This window comes from Trichomycterus rosablanca, chromosome 18 (assembly GCF_030014385.1).
Source record: "Trichomycterus rosablanca isolate fTriRos1 chromosome 18, fTriRos1.hap1, whole genome shotgun sequence".
Lineage (NCBI taxonomy): Eukaryota > Metazoa > Chordata > Actinopteri > Siluriformes > Trichomycteridae > Trichomycterus > Trichomycterus rosablanca.
The window spans coordinates 17,149,095-17,172,210 of record NC_086005.1 but is presented as its reverse complement, the minus strand read 5'-3'; the positions used below and the strand labels follow the sequence as shown (position 1 = coordinate 17,172,210).

The following is a 23,116-nucleotide window of genomic DNA, read 5'->3' as shown; positions in this document are numbered from 1 at the left end:
TTGCTTGTCAGGACATAGTCTTTGCTTGTCAGTGTATAGTCTTTTCTTGTCAAGTGCATAGTATTTGCTTGTCAGTGTATAGTCTTTGCTTGACAAGTGTATAGTCTTTGCCTCTCAGTGTATAGTCTTTGCTTGTCAGGACATAGTCTTTGCCTTTCCGTGTAAAGTCTTTGCATGTCAAGTGTATAGTCTTTGCTTGTCAGTGTATAGTCTTTGCTTGTCAGGTGTATTGTCTTTGTATTGTCTTTGCTTGTCAGTGTACTGTCTTTCCTTGTCAGTGTATAGTTTTTGCTTGTCAATGTATAGTCCTTGCTTGTCAGTATATCGTCTTTGCTTGTGGGTGTACAGTCTTTGCTTGACAGTGTATAGTCTTTGCTTGTCGGTGTATAGTCGTTGCTTGTCAGTGTATAGTCCTTGCTTGTTAGTGTATAGCCTTTGCTTGTAAGTGTATAGTCTTTGCTTGTCAGTGTATAGTGTTCGCTTGTAAGTGTATAGTCTTTGCTTGTCAGTGTATAGTCTTTGCTTGTAGGTGTATAGTCTTTGCTTGTCAGTGTATAGTTTTTGCTTGTCAATATATTGTCCTTGCTTGTCAGTATATAGTCTTTGCTTGTGGGTGTACAGTCTTTGCTTGACAGTGTATAGTCTATGCTTGTCGGTGTATAGTCCTTGCTTGACAGTGTATAGTCTATGCTTGTCAGTGTATAGTCCTTGCTTGCTAGTGTATAGTCTTTGCTTGTCAGTCTATAGTCTTTGCTTGTCAGTCTATAGTCTTTGCTTGTAAGTGTATAGTCTTTGCTTGTCAGTGTATAGTCTTTGCTTGTCAGTGTATAGTTTTTGCTTGTAAGTGTATAGTCTTTGCTTGTCAGTGTATAGTCTTTGCTTGTGAAGTGCATAGTATTTGCTTGTCAGTGTATAGTCTTTGCTTGACAAGTGTATAGTCTTTGCTTGTCAGTGTATAGTCTTTGCTGGTCAGGAAATAGTCTTTGCTTGTCCGTGTATAGTCTTTGCTTGTAAGTGTATAGTCTTTGCTTGTCAGTGTATAGTCTTTGCTTGTCAGGACATAAACTTTGCTTGTCCGTGTATGGTCTTTGCTTGTCAAGTGCATAGTATTTGCTTGTCAGTGTATAGTCTTTGCTGGTCAAGACATAGTCTTTGCTTGTCAAGTGTATAGTCTTTGCTTGTCAGTGTATAGTCTTTGCTTGTCAGGACATAGTCTTTGCTTGTCAAGTGTATAGTCTTTGCTTGTCAGTGTATAGTCTTTGCTTGTCAGGTGTATTGTCTTTGTATTGTCTTTGCTTGTCAGTGTACAGTCTTTGCTTGTCGGTGTATAGTCTTTCCTTGTCAGTGTATAGTCTTTCCTTTTCAGTGTATAGTTTTTGCTTGTCAATGTATAGTCCTTGCTTGTCAGTATATCGTCTTTGCTTGTGGGTGTACAGTCTTTGCTTGACAGTGTATAGTCTTTGCTTGTCGGTGTATAGTCGTTGCTTGTCAGTGTATAGTCCTTGCTTGTTAGTGTATAGTCTTTGCTTGACGGTGTATAGTATTTGCTTGTCAGGACATAGTCTTTGCTTGTCAGTGTATAGTCTTTGCTTATCAGGACATAGTCTTTGCTCGTCAGTGTATAGTCTTAGCTTGTCAAAACATAGTCTTTGCTTGTCAGTGTATAGTCGTTGCTTGTCAGTGTATAGTCTTTCCTTGTCAGTGTATAGTTCTTTCTTGTCAGTGTACAGTCTTTGCTTGTCAGTGTATAGTCTTTGCTTGTCATATTTTTTGCTTTCTGTCAATGAACCCTGTTCCATGTGCAGGAGTACAGGAGAAAAATGTGATCATTCTGAGTAAATGATTCCAATCCACAGGGCATAGTCTTTGCTTGTCAGAACATAGTCTTTGCTTGTCAGTGTATAGTCTTTGCTTGTCAAGTGCATAGTATTTGCTTATCAGTGTATAGTCTTTGCTTGTCAGGACATAGTCTTTGCTTGTCCATGTAAAGTCTTTGCTTGTCAAGTGTATAGTCTTTGCTTGTCAGTGTATAGTCTTTGCTTGTCAAGTTTATAGTCTTTGCTTGTCAGTGTATAGTCTTTGCTTGTCAGGACATAGTCTTTGCTTGTCAATGTATAGTCTTTGCTTGTGAAGTGTATAGTCTTTGCTTGTCAGTGTAAAGTCTTTGCTTGTCAGGACATAGTCTTTGCTTGTCCATGTAAAGTCTTTGCTTGTCAAGTGTATAGTCTTTGCTTGTCAGTGTATAGTCTTTGCTTGTCAGGTTTATAGTCTTTGCTTGTCAGTGTATGGTCTTTGCTTGTCAGGGTATAGTCTTTGCTTGTCAAGTGTATAGTCTTTGCTTGTCAGTGTATAGTCTTTGCTTGTCAGGTTTATAGTCTTTGCTTGTCAAGTGTATAGTCTTTGCTTGTCAGTGTATAGTCTTTGCTTGTCATATTTTTTGCTTTCTGGCAATGAACCCTGTTCCATGTGCAGGAGTACAGGTGAAAAAAGTGATCATTCTAAGTAAATGATTCCAATCCACAGGGCGTAGTCTTTGCTTGTCAGTGTACAGTCTTTGCTTGTCAGTGTATAGTCCTTGCTTGTCAGTGCATAGTTTTTGCTTGTCAGGACATAGTCTTTGCTTGTCAGTGTATAGTCTTTGCTTGTGGGTGTACAGTCTTTGCTTGACAGTGTATAGTCTTTGCTTGTCGGTGTATAGTCATTGCTGGTCAGTGTATAGTGTTTGCTTGTCAAGTGTATTGTCTTTGTATTGTCTTTGTTTGTCAGTGTATAGTTTTTGCTTGTCAATGTATAGTCCTTGCTTGTCAGTATATAGTCTTTGCTTGTGGGTGTACAGTCTTTGCTTGACAGTGTATAGTCTTTGCTTGTCGGTGTATAGTCTTTACTTGTAAGTGTATAGTCTTTGCTTGTCAGTGTATAGTCTTTGCTTGTCAGTGTATAGTCTTTGCTTGTAAGTGTATAGTCTTTGCTTGTCAGTGTGTAGTCTTTGCTTGTCAGGACATAGTCTTTGCTTGTCAGTGTATAGTCTTTTCTTGTCAAGTGCATAGTCTTTGCTTGTCAGTGTATAGTCTTTGCTTGATAAGTGTATAGTCTTTGCTTCTCAGTGTATAGTCTTTGCTTGTCAGGTCATAGTCTTTGCTTGTCCGTGTAAAGTCTTTGCATGTCAAGTGTATAGTCTTTGCTTGTCAGTGTATAGTCTTTGCTTGTCAGGTGTATTGTCTTTGTATTGTCTTTGCTTGTCAGTGTACAGTCTTTGCTTGTCGGTGTATAGTCTTTCCTTGTCAGTGTATAGTCTTTCCTTGTCAGTGTATAGTTTTTGCTTGTCAATGTATTGTCCTTGCTTGTCAGTATATAGTCTTTGCTTGTGGGTGTACAGTCTTTGCTTGACAGTGTATAGTCTTTGCTTGTCGGTGTATAGTCGTTGCTTGTAAGTGTATAGTCCTTGCTTTTCGGTGTATAGCCTTTGCTTGTAAGTGTATAGTCTTTGCTTGTCAGTCTATAGTCTTTGCTTGTCAGTCTATAGTCTTTGCTTGTAAGTGTATAGTCTTTGCTTGTCAGTGTATAGTCTTTGCTTGTCAGTGTATAGTTTTTGCTTGTAAGTGTATAGTCTTTGCTTGTCAGTGTATAGTCTTTGCTTGTCAGGACATAGTCTTTGCTTGTCAGTGTATAGTCTTTGCTTGTGAAGTGCATAGTATTTGCTTGTCAGTGTATAGTCTTTGCTTGACAAGTGTATAGTCTTTGATTTTCAGTGTATAGTCTTTGCTTGTCAGGACATAGTCTTTTCTTGTCAGTGTATAGTCTTTGCTTGTCAGGAAATAGTCTTTGCTTGTCCGTGTATGGTCTTTGCTTGTCAAGTGCACAGTATTTGCTTGTCAGTGTATAGTCTTTGCTTGTCAAGACATAGTCTTTGCTTGTCAGTGTATAGTCTTTGCTTGTCAATGTATAGTCTTTGCTTGTCAAGTGCATAGTATTTGCTTGTCAGTGTATAGTCTTTGCTTGTCAGTGTAAAGTCTTTGCTTGTCAGGACATAGTCTTTGCTTGTCTGTGTAAAGTCTTTGCTTGTCAAGTGTATAGTCTTTGATTGTCAGTGTATAGTCTTTGCTTGTCAGGTTTATAGTCTTTGCTTGTCAGTGTATGGTCTTTGCTTATCAGGGTATAGTCTTTGCTTGTCAAGTGTATAGTCTTTGCTTGTCAGTGTATAGTATTTGCTTGTCAGGACATAATCTTTGCTTGTCAGTGTATAGTCTTTGCTTGTCAGTGTATAGTCTTTGCTTGTCAGGACATAGTCTTTGCTTGTCAGTGTATAGTCTTTGCTTCTCAGTGTATAGTCTTTCCTTGTCAGTGTATAGTTTTTGCTTGTCAGTGTACAGTCTTTGCTTGTCATTGTATAGTCTTTGCTTGTCATATTTTTTGCTTTCTGGCAATGAACCCTGTTCCATGTGCAGGAGTACAGGTGAAAAAAGTGATCATTCTAAGTAAATGATTCCAATCCACAGGGCGTAGTCTTTGCTTGTCAGTGTACAGTCTTTGCTTGTCAGTGTATAGTCCTTGCTTGTCAGTGCATAGTCTTTGCTTGTGGGTGTACAGTCTTTGCTTGTCAGTGTACAGTCTTTGCTTGTCAGTGTATAGTCCTTGCTTGTCAGTGTATAGTCTTTGCTTGTGGGTGTACAGTCTTTGCTTGACAGTGTATAGTCTTTGCTTGTCGGTGTATAGTCATTGCTGGTCAGTGTATAGTGTTTGCTTGTCAAGTGTATTGTCTTTGTATTGTCTTTGTTTGTCAGTGTACAGTCTTTGCTTGTCGGTGTATAGTCTTTCCTTGTCAGTCTATAGTCTTTGCTTGTGAGTGTATAGTTTTTGCTTGTCAATGTATAGTCCTTGCTTGTCAGTATATAGTCTTTGCTTGTGGGTGTACAGTCTTTGCTTGACAGTGTATAGTCTTTGCTTGTCGGTGTATAGTCGTTGCTTGTCAGTGTATAGTCCTTGCTTGCTAGTGTATAGTCTTTGCTTGTCGGTGTTTAGCCTTTGCTTGTAAGTGTATAGTCTTTGCTTGTCAGTGTATAGTCTTTACTTGTGAGTGTATAGTCTTTGCTTGTCAGTGTATAGTCTTTGCTTGTCAGTGTATAGTCTTTGCTTGTCAGTGTATAGTCTTTGCTTGCCAGGACATAGTCTTTGCTTGTCAATGTATAGTCTTTTCTTGTCAAGTGCATAGTGTTTGCTTGTCAGTGTATAGTCTTTGCTTGACAAGTGTATAGTCTTTGCTTCTCAGTGTATAGTCTTTGCTTGTCAGGTCATAGTCTTTGCTTGTCCGTGTAAAGTCTTTGCATGTCAAGTGTATAGTCTTTGCTTGTCAGTGTATAGTCTTTGCTTGTCAGGTGTATTGTCTTTGTATTGTCTTTGCTTGTCAGGTCATAGTCTTTGCTTGTCCGTGTAAAGTCTTTGCATGTCAAGTGTATAGTCTTTGCTTGTCAGTGTATAGTCTTTCCTTGTCAGTGTATAGTTTTTGCTTGTCAATGTATTGTCCTTGCTTGTCAGTATATAGTATTTGCTTGTGTGTGTACAGTCTTTGCTTGACAGTGTATAGTCTTTGCTTGTTGGTGTATAGTCGTTGCTTGTCGGTGTATAGTCCTTGCTTGTCGGTGTAAAGCCTTTGCTTGTAAGTGTATAGTCTTTGCTTGTCAGGACATAGTCTTTGCTTGTCAGTGTACAGTCTTTGCTTGTGAAGTGCAAAGTATTTGCTTGTCAGTGTATAGTCTTTGCTTGACAAATGTATAGTCTTTGCTTGTCAGTGTATAGTCTTTGCTTGTCAGGACATAGTCTTTGCTTGTCAGTCTATAGTCTTTGCTTGTAAGTGTATAGTCTTTGCTTGTCAGTGTATAGTCTTTGCTTGTCAGTGTATAGTTTCTGCTTGTAAGTGTATAGTCTTTGCTTGTCAGTGTATAGTCTTTGCTTGTCAGGACATAGTCTTTGCTTGTCAGTGTATAGTCTTTGCTTGTGAAGTACATAGTATTTGCTTGTCAGTGTATAGTCTTTGCTTGACAAGTGTATAGTCTTTGCTTGTCAGTGTATAGTCTTTGCTTGTCAGGACATAGTCTTTGCTTGTCCGTGTATAGTCTTTGCTTGTAAGTGTATAGTCTTTGCTTGTCAGTGTATAGTCTTTGCTTGTCAGGACATAGTCTTTGCTTGTCCGTGTATGGTCTTTGCTTGTCAAGTGCACAGTATTTGCTTGTCAGTGTATAGTCTTTGCTTGTCAAGACATAGTCTTTGCTTGTCAGTGTACAGTCTTTGCTTGTCAAGTGCATAGTATTTGCTTGTCAGTGTATAGTCTTTGCTTGACAAGTGTATAGTCTTTAATTCTCAGTGTATAGTCTTTGCTTGTCAGGACATAGTCTTTGCTTGTCCGTGTAAAGTCTTTGCTTGTCAAGTGTATAGTCTTTGCTTGTCAGTGTATAGTCTTTTCTTGTCAGGTGTATTGTCTTTGTATTGTCTTTGCTTGTCAGTGTACAGTCTTTGCTTGTCGGTGTATAGTCTTTCCTTGTCAGTGTATAGTCTTTCCTTGTCAGTGTATAGTTTTTGCTTGTCAATGTATAGTCCTTGCTTGTCAGTATATCGTCTTTGCTTGTGGGTGTACAGTCTTTGCTTGACAATGTATAGTCTTTGCTTGTCTGTGTATAGTCGTTGCTTGTCAGTGTATAGTCCTTGCTTGTTAGTGTATAGTCTTTGCTTGTCGGTGTATAGCCTTTGCTTGTAAGTGTATAGTCTTTGCTTGTCAGTCTATAGTCTTCGCTTGTAAGTGTATAGTCTTTGCTTGTAAGTGTATAGTCTTTGCTTGTCAGTGTATAGTTTTTGCTTGTAAGTGTATAGTCTTTGCTTGTCAGTGTATAGTCTTTGCTTGTCAGGACATAGTCTTTGCTTGTGAAGTGCATAGTATTTGCTTGTCAGTGTATAGTCTTTGCTTGTCAAGTGTATAGTCTTTGCTTGTCAGTGTATAGTCTTTGCTTGTCAGGACATAGTCTTTGCTTGTCCGTGTATGGTCTTTGCTTGTCAGGGTATAGTGTTTAATTGTCAAGTGTATAGTCTTTGCTTGTCAGTGTATAGTATTTGCTTGTCAGGACATAGTCTTTGCTTGTCAGTGTATAGTCTTTGCTTGACAGTGTATAGTCTTTGCTTGTCAGGACATAGTCTTTGCTTGTCCGTGTATAGTCTTTGCTTGTCAGTGTATAGTTTTTGCTTGTCAGTGTACAGTCTTTGCTTGTCATATTTTTTGCTTTCTGGCAATGAACCCTGTTCCATGTGCAGGAGTACAGGAGAAAAAAGTGATCACTCTACATAAATGATTCCAATCCACAGGGCATAGTCTTTGCTTGTCAGTGTACAGTCTTTGCTTGTCAGTGTATAGTCCTTGCTTGTCAGTGCATAGTCTTTGCTTGTCAGGACATAGTCTTTGCTTGTCAGTGTATAGTCTTTGCTTGAGGGTGTACAGTCTTTGCTTGACAGTGTATAGTCTTTGCTTGTCGGTGTATAGTCATTGCTGGTCAGTGTATAGTGTTTGCTTGTCAAGTGTATTGTCTTTGTATCGTCTTTGTTTGTCAGTGTACAGTCTTTGCTTGTCGGTGTATAGTCTTTCCTTGTCAGTCTATAGTCTTTGCTTGTGAGTGCATAGATTTTGCTTGTCAATGTATAGTCTTTGCTTGTCAGTGTATAGTCTTTGCTTGTAAGTGTATAGTCTTTGCTTGTCAGTGTATAGTCTTTGCTTGTCAGGACATAGTCTTTGCTTGTCAGTGTATAGTCTTTTCTTGTCAAGTGCATAGTATTTGCTTGTTAGTGTATAGTCTTTGCTTGACAAGTGTATAGTCTTTGCCTCTCAGTGTATAGTCTTTGCTTGTCAGGACATAGTCTTTGCCTTTCCGTGTAAAGTCTTTGCATGTCAAGTGTATAGTCTTTGCTTGTCAGTGTATAGTCTTTGCTTGTCAGGTGTATTGTCTTTGTATTGTCTTTGCTTGTCAGTGTACTGTCTTTCCTTGTCAGTGTATAGTTTTTGCTTGTCAATGTATAGTCCTTGCTTGTCAGTATATCGTCTTTGCTTGTGGGTGTACAGTCTTTGCTTGACAGTGTATAGTCTTTGCTTGTCGGTGTATAGTCGTTGCTTGTCAGTGTATAGTCCTTGCTTGTTAGTGTATAGCCTTTGCTTGTAAGTGTATAGTCTTTGCTTGTCAGTGTATAGTGTTCGCTTGTAAGTGTATAGTCTTTGCTTGTCAGTGTATAGTCTTTGCTTGTAGGTGTATAGTCTTTGCTTGTCAGTGTATAGTTTTTGCTTGTCAATATATTGTCCTTGCTTGTCAGTATATAGTCTTTGCTTGTGGGTGTACAGTCTTTGCTTGACAGTGTATAGTCTATGCTTGTCGGTGTATAGTTGTTGCTTGTCAGTGTATAGTCCTTGCTTGCTAGTGTATAGTCTTTGCTTGTCAGTCTATAGTCTTTGCTTGTCAGTCTATAGTCTTTGCTTGTCAGTGTATAGTTTTTGCTTGTAAGTGTATAGTCTGTGCTTGTCAGTGTATACTCTTTGCTTGTCAGGACATAGTCTTTGCTTGTCAGTGTATAGTCTTTGCTTGTGAAGTGCATAGTATTTGCTTGTCAGTGTATAGTCTTTGCTTGACAAGTGTATAGTCTTTGCTTGTCAGTGTATAGTCTTTGCTTGTCAGGACATAGTCTTTGCTTGTCCGTGTATAGTCTTTGCTTGTAAGTGTATAGTCTTTGCTTGTCAGTGTATAGTCTTTGCTTGTCAGGACATAGTCTTTGCTTGTCCGTGTATGGTCTTTGCTTGTCAAGTGCATAGTATTTGCTTGTCAGTGTATAGTCTTTGCTGGTCAAGACATAGTCTTTGCTTGTCAGTTTATAGTCTTTGCTTGTCAAGTGCATAGTATTTGCTTGTCAGTGTATAGTCTTTGCTTGACAAGTGTATAGTCTTTGCTTCTTAGTGTATAGTCTTTGCTTGTCAGGACATAGTCTTTGCTTGTCAAGTGTATAGTCTTTGCTTGTCAGTGTATAGTCTTTGCTTGTCAGGTGTATTGTCTTTGTATTGTCTTTGCTTGTCAGTGTACAGTCTTTGCTTGTCGGTGTATAGTCTTTCCTTGTCAGTGTATAGTCTTTCCTTTTCAGTGTATAGTTTTTGCTTGTCAATGTATAGTCCTTGCTTGTCAGTATATCGTCTTTGCTTGTGGGTGTACAGTCTTTGCTTGACAGTGTATAGTCTTTGCTTGTCGGTGTATAGTCGTTGCTTGTCAGTGTATAGTCCTTGCTTGTTAGTGTATAGTCTTTGCTTGACGGTGTATAGCCTTTGCTTGTAAGTGTATAGTTTTTGCTTGTCAGTGTATAGTCTTCGCTTGAAAGTGTATAGTCTTTGCTTGTCAGTGTATAGTCTTTGCTTGTCAGTGTATAGTCTTTGCTTGTCATTGTATAGTTTTTGCTTGTCAATGTATAGTCCTTGCTTGTCAGTATATAGTCTTTGCTTGTGGGTGTACAGTCTTTGCTTGACAGTGTATAGCCTTTGCTTGTAAGTGTATAGTCTTTGCTTAACAGTCTATAGTCTTTGCTTGTAAGTGTATAGTCTTTGCTTGTCAGTGTATAGTCTTTGCTTGTCAGTGTATAGTTTTTGCTTGTAAGTGTATAGTCTTTGCTTGTCAGTGTATAGTCTTTGCTTGTCAGTGTATAGTCTTTGCTTGTGAAGTGCATAGTATTTGCTTGTCAGTGTATAGTCTTTGCTTGACAAGTGTATAGTCTTTGCTTGTCAGTGTATAGTCTTTGCTTGTCAAGTTTATAGTCTTTGCTTGTCAGTGTATAGTCTTTGCTTGTCAGGACATAGTCTTTGCTTGTCAATGTATAGTCTTTGCTTGTCAAGTGTATAGTCTTTGCTTGTCAGTGTAAAGTCTTTGCTTGTCAGGACATAGTCTTTGCTTGTCCGTGTAAAGTCTTTGCTTGTCAAGTGTATGGTCTTTGCTTGTCAGTGTATAGTCTTTGCTTGTCAGGTTTATAGTCTTTGCTTGTCAGTGTATGGTCTTTGCTTGTCAGGGTATAGTCTTTGCTTGTCAAGTGTATAGTCTTTGCTTGTTAGTGTATAGTATTTGCTTGTCAGGACATAATCTTTGCTTGTCAGTGTATAGTCTTTGCTTGTCAGTGTATAGTCTTTGCTTGTCAGTGTTTAGTCTTTCCTTGTAGGGACATAGTCTTTGCTTGTCAGTGTATAGTCTTTGCTTTTCAGTGTATAGTCTTTCCTTGTCAGTGTGTAGTTTTTGCTTGTCAGTGTACAGTCTTTGCTTGTCAGTGTATAGTCTTTGCTTGTCATATTTTTTGCTTTCTGGCAATGAACCCTGTTCCATGTGCAGGAGTACAGGTGAAAAAAGTGATCATTCTAAGTAAATGATTCCAATCCACAGGGCGAAGTCTTTGCTTGTCAGTGTACAGTCTTTGCTTGTCAGTGTATAGTCCTTGCTTGTCAGTGCATAGTCTTTGCTTGTCAGGACATAGTCTTTGCTTGTCAGTGTATAGTCTTTGCTTGTGGGTGTACAGTCTTTGCTTGACAGTGTATAGTCTTTGCTTGTCAGGACATAATCTTTGCTTGTCAGTGTAAAGTCTTTGCTTGTTAAGTGTATAGTCTTTGCTTGTCAAGTTTATAGTCTTTACTTGTCAGTGTGTAGTATTTGCTTGTCAGGACATAGTCTTTGCTTGTCAGTGTATAGTCTTTGCTTATCAGGACATAGTCTTTTCTCGTCAGTGTATAGTCTTAGCTTGTCAAAACATAGTCTTTGCTTGTCAGTGTATAGTCGTTGCTTGTCAGTGTATAGTCTTTCCTTGTCAGTGTATAGTTCTTGCTTGTCAGTGTACAGTCTTTGCTTGTCAGTGTATAGTCTTTGCTTGTCATATTTTTTGCTTTCTGTCAATGAACCCTGTTCCATGTGCAGGAGTACAGGAGAAAAATGTGATCATTCTGAGTAAATGATTCCAATCCACAGGGCATAGTCTTTGCTTGTCAGTGTATAGTCTTTGCTTGTCAGGACATAGTCTTTGCTTGTCAGTGTATAGTCTTTGCTTGTCAAGTGCATAGTATTTGCTTATCAGTGTATAGTCTTTGCTTGTCAGGACATAGTCTTTGCTTGTCCATGTAAAGTCTTTGCTTGTCAAGTGTATAGTCTTTGCTTGTCAGTGTATAGTCTTTGCTTGTCAAGTTTATAGTCTTTGCTTGTCAGTGTATAGTCTTTGCTTGTCAGGACATAGTCTTTGCTTGTCAATGTATAGTCTTTGCTTGTCAAGTGTATAGTCTTTGCTTGTCAGTGTAAAGTCTTTGCTTGTCTGGACATAGTCTTTGCTTGTCCATGTAAAGTCTTTGCTTGTCAAGTGTATAGTCTTTGCTTGTCAGTGTATAGTCTTTGCTTGTCAGGTTTATAGTCTTTGCTTGTCAGTGTATGGTCTTTGCTTGTCAGGGTATAGTCTTTGCTTGTCAAGTGTATAGTCTTTGCTTGTTAGTGTATAGTATTTGCTTGTCAGGACATAATCTTTGCTTGTCAGTGTATAGTCTTTGCTTGTCAGTGTATAGTCTTTCCTTGTCAGGACATAGTCTTTGCTTGTCAGTGTATAGTCTTTGCTTGTCAGTGTGTAGTCTTTCCTTGTCAGTGTATAGTTTTTGCTTGTCAGTGTACAGTCTTTGCTTGTCAGTGTATAGTCTTTGCTTGTCATATTTTTTGCTTTCTGGCAATGAACCCTGTTCCATGTGCAGGAGTACAGGTGAAAAAAGTGATCATTCTAAGTAAATGATTCCAATCCACAGGGCGTAGTCTTTGCTTGACAGTGTATAGTCTTTGCTTGTCGGTGTATAGTCATTGCTGGTCAGTGTATAGTGTTTGCTTGTCAAGTGTATTGTCTTTGTATTGTCTTTGTTTGTCAGTGTACAGTCTTTGCTTGTCGGTGTATAGTCTTTCCTTGTCAGTCTATAGTCTTTGCTTGTGAGTGTATAGATTTTGCTTGTCAATGTATAGTCCTTGCTTGTCAGTATATAGTCTTTGCTTGTGGGTGTACAGTCTTTGCTTGACAGTGTATAGTCTTTGCTTGTCAGTGTACAGTCTTTGCTTGTCGGTGTATAGTCTTTCCTTGTCAGTCTTTAGTCTTTGCTTGTGAGTGTATAGTTTTTGCTTGTCAATGTATAGTCCTTGCTTGTCAGTATATAGTCTTTGCTTGTGGGTGTACAGTCTTTGCTTGACAGTGTATAGTCTTTGCTTGTCGGTGTATAGTCGTTGCTTGTCAGTGTATAGTCCTTGCTTGCTAGTGTATAGTCTTTGCTTGTCGGTGTATAGTCTTTGCTTGTCAGTGTATAGTCTTTGCTTGTCAGTGTATAGTCTTTGCTTGTAAGTGTATAGTCTTTGCTTGTCAGGACATAGTCTTTGCTTGTCAGTGTATAGTCTTTGCTTGTCAAGTGCATAGTCTTTGCTGGTCAGGACATAGTCTTTGCTTGTCCGTGTAAAGTCTTTGCTTGTCAAGTGTATAGTCTTTGCTTGTCAGTGTATAGTCTTTGCTTGTCAGGTGTATTGTCTTTGTATTGTCTTTGCTTGTCAGTGTACAGTCTTTGCTTGTCGGTGTATAGCCTTTGCTTGTAAGTGTATAGTCTTTGCTTGTCAGTGTATAGTCTTTGCTTGTAAGTGTATAGTCTTTGCTTGTCAGTGTATAGTCTTTGCTTGTCAGTGTATAGTCTTTGCTTGTAAGTGTAAAGTCTTTGCTTGTCAGGACATAGTCTTTGCTTGTCAGTGTATAGTCTTTGCTTGTCAAGTGCATAGTCTTTGCTGGTCAGGACATAGTCTTTGCTTGTCCGTGTAAAGTCTTTGCTTGTCAGTGTATAGTCTTTGCTTGTCAGGTGTATTGTCTTTGTATTGTCTTTGCTTGTCAGTGTACAGTCTTTGCTTGTCGGTGTATAGTTTTTCCTTGTCAGTGTATAATCTTTCCTTGTCAGTGTATAGTTTTTGCTTGTCAATGTATAGTCCTTGCTTGTCAGTATATCGTCTTTGCTTGTGGGTGTACAGTCTTTGCTTGACAGTGTATAGTCTTTGCTTGTCAGTGTATAGTCGTTGCTTGTCAGTGTATAGTCCTTGCTTGTTAGTGTATAGTCTTTGCATGTCGGTGTATAGCCTTTGCTTGTAAGTGTATAGTCTTTGCTTGTCAGTGTATAGTCTTTGCTTGTAAGTGTATAGTCTTTGCTTTTCAATGTATAGTCCTTGCTTGTCAGTATATTGTCTTTGCTTGTGGGTGTACAGTCTTTGCTTGATAGTGTATAGTCTTTGCTTGTCGGTGTATAGTCATTGCTTGTAAGTGTATAGTCTTTGCTTGTCAGTGTATAGTCTTTGCTTGTAAGTGTATAGTCTTTGCTTGTCAGTGCATAGTCTTTGCTTGTCAGGACATAGTCTTTGCTTGTAAGTGTATAGTCTTTGCTTGTGGGTGTACAGTCTTTGCTTGACAGTGTATAGTCTTTGCTTGTTGGTGTATAGTCTTTGCTTGTCAGGACATAGTCTTTGCTTGTCAGTGTATAGTCTTTGCTTGTCAAGTGCATAGTCTTTGCTGGTCAGGACATAGTCTTTGCTTGTCCGTGTAAAGTCTTTGCTTGTCAAGTGTATAGTCTTTGCTTGTCAGTGTATTGTCTTTGTATTGTCTTTGCTTGTCAGTGTACAGTCTTTGCTTGTCGGTGTATAGTCTTTCCTTGTCAGTCTTTAGTCTTTGCTTGTGAGTGTATAGTTTTTGCTTGTCAATGTATAGTCCTTGCTTGTCAGTATATAGTCTTTGCTTGTGGGTGTACAGTCTTTGTTTGACAGTGTATAGTCTTTGCTTGTCGGTGTATAGTCGTTGCTTGTCAGTGTATAGTCCTTGCTTGCTAGTGTATAGTCTTTGCTTGTCGGTGTATAGCCTTTGCTTGTAAGTGTATAGTCTTTGCTTGTAAGTGTATAGTCTTTGCTTGTCAGTGTATAGTCTTTGCTTGTCAGTGTATAGTCTTTGCTTGTAAGTGTATAGTATTTGCTTGTCAGGACATAGTCTTTGCTTGTCAGTGTATAGTCTTTGCTTGTCAAGTGCATAGTCTTTGCTGGTCAGGACATAGTCTTTGCTTGTCCGTGTAAAGTCTTTGCTTGTCAAGTGTATAGTCTTTGCTTGTCAGTGTATAGTCTTTGCTTGTCAGGTGTATTGTCTTTGTATTGTCTTTGCTTGTCAGTGTACAGTCTTTGCTTGTCGGTGTATAGTCTTTCCTTGTCAGTGTATAGTCTTTCCTTGTCAGTGTATAGTTTTTGCTTGTCAATGTACAGTATAGTCCTTGCTTGTCAGTATATCGTCTTTGCTTGACAGTGTATAGTCTTTGCTTGTCAGTGTATAGTCGTTGCTTGTCAGTGTATAGTCCTTGCTTGCTAGTGTATAGTCCTTGCTTGTCGGTGTATAGCCTTTGCTTGTAAGTGTATAGCCTTTGCTTGTCAGTCTATAGTCTTTGCTTGTAAGTGTATAGTCTTTGCTTGTCAGTGTATAGTCTTTGCTTGTCAGTGTATAGTTTTTGCTTGTAAGTGTATAGTCTTTGCTTGTCAGTGTATAGTCTTTGCTTGTCAGGACATAGTCTTTGCTTGTCAGTGTATAGTCTTTGCTTGTGAAGTGCATAGTATTTGCTTGTCAGTGTATAGTCTTTGTTTGACAAGTGTATAGTCTTTGCTTGTCAGTGTATAGTCTTTGCTTGTCAGGACATAGTCTTTGCTTGTCCGTGTAAAGTTTTTGCTTGTCACGTGTATAGTCTTTGCTTGTCAGTGTATAGTCTTTGCTTGTCAGGTGTATTGTCTTTGTATTGTCTTTGCTTGTCAGTGTACAGTCTTTGCTTGTCGGTGTATAGTCTTTCCTTGTCAGTGTATAGTCTTTCCTTGTCAGTGTATAGTTTTTGCTTGTCATATTTTTTGCTTTCTGGCAATTAACCTTGTTCCTTGTGCAGGAGTACAGGAGAAAAAAGTGATCATTCTGAGTAAATAATTTCAATCCACAGAGTAAAAGAGACTTTTTGTAGGAGAAACGTATTTGCAAAGAGAACAGGATGCAGTGGCTGCCAATAGCAATGATGCATGTTTAGAAAACTCCCTAAACTGAGATTTACTGAGAGACTGAAGGAGTCATTCCAGTTGGAAAGGAAATAGTCTGTGAGGAAAGCAATAGTGAATAATGATATTTACTGCAGTCTGATAATCAGATAAAAAAGTAGCAGACTAGTTAATCAATTTGATGTTTACATAATTATATAATGTAGTGGTCTTTGGTCAGGGCTTACTTTTTGGTTTGATGTCGACAGAAGTCTGTTTTCTTCTTTCTTCTTCCTCCTCCTCCCATTGCTTCCTGAGTTTTTCTGCTGTTTGTTGAAACATGATTTAGCACTTAAAGCAAGTGAACCACAATATGTCTTTTAAAAGAATAGACCTGCATTTGAAAAAAAGGTGTACAAGCTATCTTAATAATTTACCAACAATGTTTTAATTTGTGGCCAAAATTTGGCCAAACATCTTATTCCAAAAGCAACGAAAATTATATGAAGTTATAAAGCAGTTGTACACTAGTGTTTAAGGTACTGGATTAGTACTCAAAAGGTAGCGGGGTCAAGCCCCACCACTGCCAGGTTGCCACTGCTGGGCCCTTAAGCAAGGCCCTTAACCCCCAATATTGCTTAGACAATATAATGAGTACTGTAAGTCGCTTTGGATAAAAGCGTCTGCTAAATGCTGAAAATGTAAATGCACAGCCCCCCCCTGGTAGCAGCATTTACTTCTCTGGGGAGGCTTTTCACTAGACTTTGGAATATGGCCTCTGGGATTTGCTTTAACATATTCTCAACACCAAAATAGGTGATTTTCATCCTGTAAAAAAAAAAGTGTGTATATATACTGTATATATATATACAGTGAGGTATTTAGTGAAGTATTTAGTTAGCCACTGATTGTGCAAGTTCTCCTACTTAGAAAGATGAGAGAGGTCTGTAATTTTCATCATAGGTACACTTCAACTATGAGAGACAAAATGAGAGAAAAGCAAGAATTTATTTGTAAATTATGGTGGAAAATAAGTATTTGGTCACCCACAAACAAGCAAGATTTCTGGCTCTCACAGACCTGTAACTTCTTCTTTAAGAAGCTCTTCTGTCCTCCACTCGTTACCTGTATTAATGGCACCTGTTTGACCTCGTTATCTGTATAAAAGGCACCTGTCCACAGTCAGACTCCAAACTCAACCATGGCCAAGACCAAAGAGCTGTCGAAGGACACCAGGAAGAAAATTGTAGACCTGCACCAGGCTGGGAAGAGTGAATCTACAATAGGCAAGCAGGTTGGTGTGAATAAATCAACTGTGGGAGCAACTGTAAGAAAATGGAAGACATACAAGACCATTGATAATCTCCCTCGATCTGGGGCCCCACGCAAGATCTCATCCCGTGGGGTCAAAATGATCATGAGAACGGTGAGCAAAAATCCCAGAATTACACGGAGGGACCTGATGAATGACCTGCAGAGAGCTGGGACCAAAGTAACAAAGGCTACCATCAGTAACACACTACGCCGAGAGGGACTCAAATCCTGCAGTGCCAGGCGTGTCCCCCTGCTTAAGCCAGTACATGTCCAGGCCCGTCTGAAGTTTGCCAAAAAGCATATGGATGATCCAGAAGAGGATTGGGAGAATATCATGTGGTCAGATGAAACCAAAATGGAACTTTTTGGTAAAAACTCAACTTGTCGTGTTTGGAGGAAGAAGAATGCTGAGTTGCATCCCAAGAACACCATACTTACTGTGAAGCATGGGGGTGGAAACATCATGCTTTGGGGCTGTTTTTCTGCAAAGGGGACAGGACGACTGATCCGTGTTAAGGGAAGAATAAACGGGGCCATGTATCATGAGATTTTAAGCCAAAACCTCCTTCCATCAGTGAGAGCATTGAAGATGGAACGTGGCTGGGTCTTCCAGCATGACAATGATCCCAAACACAACGCTCGGGCAACGAAGGAGTGGCTCCGTAAAAAGCATTTCAAGGTCCTGGAGTGGCCTAGCCAGTCTCCAGACCTCAACCCCATAGAAAATTTGTGGAGGGAGTTGAAAGTCTGTGTTGCCCAGCGACAGCCCCAAAACATCACTGCTCTAGAGGAAATCTGCATGGGGGATGGGCCAAAATATCACCTACAGTGTGTGCAAACCTGGTGAAGACTTACAGGAAACGTTTGACCTCTGTCATTGCCAACAAAGGTTATGTTACAAAGTATTGAGTTGAACTTTTGTTATTGACCAAATACTTATTTTCCACCATAATTTACAAATAAATTCTTTAAAAATCCTACAATGGGATTTCCTGGATTTTTTTTTCTCATTTTGTCTCTCATAGTTGAAGTGTACCTATGATAAAAATTACAGACCTCTCTCATCTTTGTAAGTAGGAGAACTTGCACAATCAGTGGCTGACTAAATACTTTTTGGCCCCACTGTATATATATATATATATATATATATATATATATATATATACAGTGTATCACAAAAGTGAGTACACCCCTCACATTTCTGCAAATATTTCATTATATCTTTTCATGGGACAACACTATAGACATGAAACTTGGATATAACTTAGAGTAGTCAGTGTACAGCTTGTATAGCAGTGTAGATTTACTGTCTTCTGAAAATAACTCAACACACAGCCATTAATGTCTAAATGGCTGGAGTACACCCCACAGTGGACATGTCCAAATTGTGCCCAAATGTGTCGTTGTCCCTCCCTGGTGTCATGTGTCAAGGTCCCAGGTGTAAATGAGGAGCAGGGCTGTTAAATTTGGTGTTTTGGGTACAATTCTCTCATACTGGCCACTGGATATTAAACATGGCACCTCATGGCAAAGAACTCTCTGAGGATGTGAGAAATAGAATTGTTGCTCTGCACAAAGATGGCCTGGGCTATAAGAAGATTGCTAACACCCTGAAACTGAGCTACAGCATGGTGGCCAAGGTCATACAGTGGTTTTCCAGGACAGGTTCCACTCGGAACAGGCTTCGCCAGGGTCGACCAAAGAAGTTGAGTCCACGTGTTCGGCGTCATATCCAGAGGTTGGCTTTAAAAAATAGACACATGAGTGCTGCCAGCATTGCTGCAGAGGTTGAAGACGTGGGAGGTCAGCCTGTCAGTGCTCAGACCATACGCCGCACACTGCATCAACTCGGTCTGCATGGTCGTCATCCCAGAAGGAAGCTGACGCACAAGAAAGCCCGCAAACAGTTTGCTGAAGACAAGCAGTCCAAGAACATGGATTACTGGAATGCCCTGTGGTCTGACGAGACCAAGATAAACTTGTTTGGCTCAGATGGTGTCCAGCATGTGTGGCGGCGCCCTGGTGAGAAGTACCAAGACAACTGTATCTTGCCTACAGTCAAGCATGGTGGTGGTAGCATCATGGTCTTGGGCTGCATGAGTGTTGCTGGCACTGGGGAGCTGCAGTTCATTGAGGGAAACATGAATTCCAACATGTACTGTGACATTCTGAAACAGAGCATGATCCCCTCCCTTCGAAAACTGGGCCTCATGGCAGTTTTCCAACAGGATAACGACCCCAAACACAACCTCCAAGATGACAACTGCCTTGCTGAGGAAGCTGAAGGTAAAGGTGATGGACTAAACCCAATTGAGCACCTGTGGCGCATCCTCAAGTGGAAGGTGGAGGAGTTCAAAGTGTCTAACATCCACCAGCTCCGTGATGTCATCATGGAGGAGGAAGAGGATTCCAGTAGCAACCTGTGCAGCTCTGGTGAATTCCATGCCCAGGAGGGTTAAGGCAGTGCTGGATAATAATGGTGGTCACACAAAATATTGACACTTTGGGCACAATTTGGACATGTTCACTGTGGGGTGTACTCACTTATGTTGCCAGCCATTTAGACATTAATGGCTGTGTGTTGAGTTATTTTCAGAAGACAGTAAATCTACACTGCTATACAAGCTGTACACTGACTACTCTAAGTTATATCCAAGTTTTATTTCTATAGTGTTGTCCCATGAAAAGATATCATGAAATATTTGCAGAAATGTGAGGGGTGTACTCACTTTTGTGATACACTGTATATATATATATATGTATGTACATACAGTATATATAGTGAGGAAAATAAGTATTTGATCCCCTGCTGATTTTGTAAGTTTACCCCCTTACAAAGACTTGAACAGTCTATAATTTTTATTAAAGGTTTATTTTAACAGAGAGAGACAGAATATCAACAAAAAATCCAGAAAAACAGCATGAAATAAAAGTTATAAATTAATTTGTATTTAACTAAGGGAAATAAGTATTTGATCCCTTACCAACCAGCAAGAATTCTGACCCCCACAGACCGGTTATGTGCACAAAAGGCACACAAATTAGTCTTGTCCCTGTATAAAAGACACCTGTCACAGAATCAGTTTCTTCCATTCAAATCTCTCGACCACCATGGGCAAGACCAAAGAGCTATCAAAGGACGTCAGGGACAAGATTGTAGACCTGCACAAGGCTGGAATGGGCTTCAAGACCATCAGCAAGACGCTTGGTGAGAAAGAGACCACTGTTGGCACGATAATTCGAAAATGGAAGAAATACAAGCTCACAGTCAATTGCCCTCGCTCTGGAGCTCCATGCAAGATCTCACCTCGTGGGGTAAGAATGATTCTGAGAAAGGTGAGGTCAGCCCAGAATTACACGGGAGGAGCTTGTCAATGATCTCAAGGGAGCTGGGAGCACAGTCATACTCCAGCATATATATATATATATATATACAGTGTATCACAAAAGTGAGTACACCCCTCACATTTCTGCAAATATTTTATTATATCTTTTCATGGGACAACACTATAGAAATAAAACTTGGATATAACTTAGAGTAGTCAGTGTACAGCTTGTATAGCAGTGTAGATTTACTGTCTTCTGAAAATAACTCAACACACAGCCATTAATGTCTAAATGGCTGGCAACATAAGTGAGTACACCCCACAGTGAACATGTCCAAATTGTGCCCAAAGTGTCAATATTTTGTGTGACCACCATTATTATCCAGCACTGCCTTAACCCTCCTGGGCATGGAATTCACCAGAGCTGCACAGGTTGCTACTGGAATCCTCTTCCACTCCTCCATGATGACATCACGGAGCTGGTGGATGTTAGACACCTTGAACTCCTCCACCTTCCACTTGAGGATGCGCCGCAGGTGCTCAATTGGGTTTAGTCCATCACCTTTACCTTCAGCTTCCTCAGCAAGGCAGTTGTCATCTTGGAGGTTGTGTTTGGGGTCGTTATCCTGTTTGAAAACTGCCATGAGGCCCAGTTTTCGAAGGGAGGGGATCATGCTCTGTTTCAGAATGTCACAGTACATGTTGGAATTCATGTTTCCCTCAATGAACTGCAGCTCCCCAGTGCCAGCAACACTCATGCAGCCCAAGACCATGATGCTACCACCACCATGCTTGACTGTAGGCAAGATACAGTTGTCTTGGTACTTCTCACCAGGGCGCCGCTACACATGCTGGACACCATCTGAGCCAAACAAGTTTATCTTGGTCTCGTCAGACCACAGGGCATTCCAGTAATCCATGTTCTTGGACTGCTTGTCTTCAGCAAACTGTTTGCGGGCTTTCTTGTGCGTCAGCTTCCTTCTGGGATGACGACCATGCAGACCGAGTTGATGCAGTGTGCGGCGTATGGTCTGAGCACTGACAGGCTGACCTCCCATGTTTTCAACCTCTGCAGCAATGCTGGCAGCACTCATGTGTCTAATTTTTAAAGCCAACCTCTGGATATGACGCCGAACACGTGGACTCAACTTCTTTGGTCGACCCTGGCGAAGCCTGTTCCGAGTGGAACCTGTCCTGGAAAACCGCTGTATGACCTTGGCCACCATGCTGTAGCTCAGTTTCAGGGTGTTAGCAATCTTCTTATAGCCCAGGCCATCTTTGTGGAGAGCAACAATTCTATTTCTCACATCCTCAGAGAGTTCTTTGCCATGAGGTGCCATGTTTAATATCCAGTGGCCAGTATGAGAGAATTGTACCCAAAACACCAAATTTAACAGCCCTGCTCCCCATTTACACCTGGGACCTTGACACATGACACCAGGGAGGGACAACGACACATTTGGGCACAATTTGGACATGTTCACTGTGGGGTGTACTCACTTATGTTGCCAGCTATTTAGACATTAATGGCTGTGTGTTGAGTTATTTTCAGAAGACAGCAAATTTACACTGCTATACAAGCTGTACACTGACTACTCTAAGTTATATCCAAGTTTCATGTCTATAGTGTTGTCCCATGAAAAGATATAATGAAATATTTGCAGAAATGTGAGGGGTGTACTCACTTTTGTGATACACTGTATATATATATATATATATATATATATATATACATATATATTGATCAGCCATAACATTACAACCACCTTGTTTCTACACTGTTCATTTTATCAGCTCCACTTATCATATAGGAGCACTTTTTAGTTCTGGCATGAGTGGATCAAACACAGCAGCGCTGCTGGAGTTTTTAAATACCATGTCCACTAACTGTCCACTCTATTAGACACTCCTACCAAGTTGGTCTACCTTGTAGATGTAAAGACAGAGACGATTGCTCATCTTTTGCTGCCGTTTGAGTTGGTCATCTTCTAGACCTTCATCAGTGGTCACAGGACACTGCCCACAGGGCGCTGTTGGCTGCATATATTTTTGGTTGGTGGACTATTCTCAGTACAGCAGTGACAGTGAGGTGTTTGAAAACTCCAGCAGCGCAGCTGTGTCTGATCAACTCATACCAGCACAACACACACTAACACACCACCACCATGTCAGTGTCACTGCAGTGTTGAGAATGATCCACCACCCAAATAATACTCTTTTGTGGTCCTTTGGGGGTCCTACCCATTGAAGAACAGCATGAAAAGGGGGCTAACAAAGCATGCAGAGAAAAAGATGGACTACAGTCAGCAATTGTAGAAATAAAGTGCTTCTATATGGTAACTGGAGCTGATAACATAGACAGTGTGTGTTGGTGTGAGGTGGTTTTAATGTTATGGCTGATTCGTTTGTTTGTTTGTTTATTCGGATTTTAACATCATGATTTACACTTTGATTACATTCATGACAGGAACGGTAGTTACTCATTACACAAGATTCATCAGCTCACAAGGTTATATCGAACACAGTCCTGGACAATTTAGTGTGTCCAATTTACCTCACTTGCATGTCTTTGGACTGTGGGAGGAAACCGGAGCACCCGGAGTAAACCCACGCAGACACGGGGAGAACATGCAAACTCCACACAGAAAGGACCCGGACCGCCCCACCTGGGGATCGAACCCAGGACCTTCTTGCTGTGAGGCGACAGTGCTACCCGTTGAGCCACCGTGCCGCCCGGCTGATTAGTATATATATATAATGAAACTCGATATATATAAATTGAAACTTGATATATATAAAATGAAACTTGATATATTAGGAATGAAACTTGATATATATATACAGTGTATCACAAAAGTGAGTACACCCCTTACATTTCTGCAAATATTTCATTATATCTTTTCATGGGACAACACTATAGACATGAAACTTGGATATAACTTAGAGTAGTCAGTGTACAACTTGTATAGCAGTGTAGATTTACTGTCTTCTGAAAATAACTCAACACACAGCCATTAATGTCTAAATAGCTGGCAACATAAGTGAGTACACCCCACAGTGAACATGTCCAAATTGTGCCCAAATGTGTCGTTGTCCCTCCCTGGTGTCATGTGTCAAGGTCCCAGGTGTAAATGGGGAGCAGGGCTGTTAAATTTGGTGTTTTGGGTACAATTCTCTCATACTGGCCACTGGATATTCAACATGGCACCTCATGGCAAAGAACTCTCTGAGGATGTGAGAAATAGAATTGTTGCTCTCCACAAAGATGGCCTGGGCTATAAGAAGATTGCTAACACCCTGAAACTGAGCTACAGCATGGTGGCCAAGGTCATACAGCGGTTTTCCAGGACAGGTTCCACTCGGAACAGGCTTCGCCAGGGTCGACCAAAGAAGTTGAGTCCACGT

At 40.2% G+C, this 23,116-nt stretch overlaps 1 protein-coding gene across 1 annotated transcript in view; it reads right to left on the bottom strand.

The window, feature by feature from the left end:
* Positions 1-23,116, bottom strand: part of aebp1a (AE binding protein 1a) — a 108,449-nt gene that overhangs the window by 63,921 nt on the left and 21,412 nt on the right. Inside the window, exon 7 of the mRNA XM_063013685.1 lies at positions 15,320-15,397. Coding sequence (XP_062869755.1) covers positions 15,320-15,397 — 78 coding nt within the window. The remainder of the gene's footprint in view (positions 1-15,319; positions 15,398-23,116) is intronic.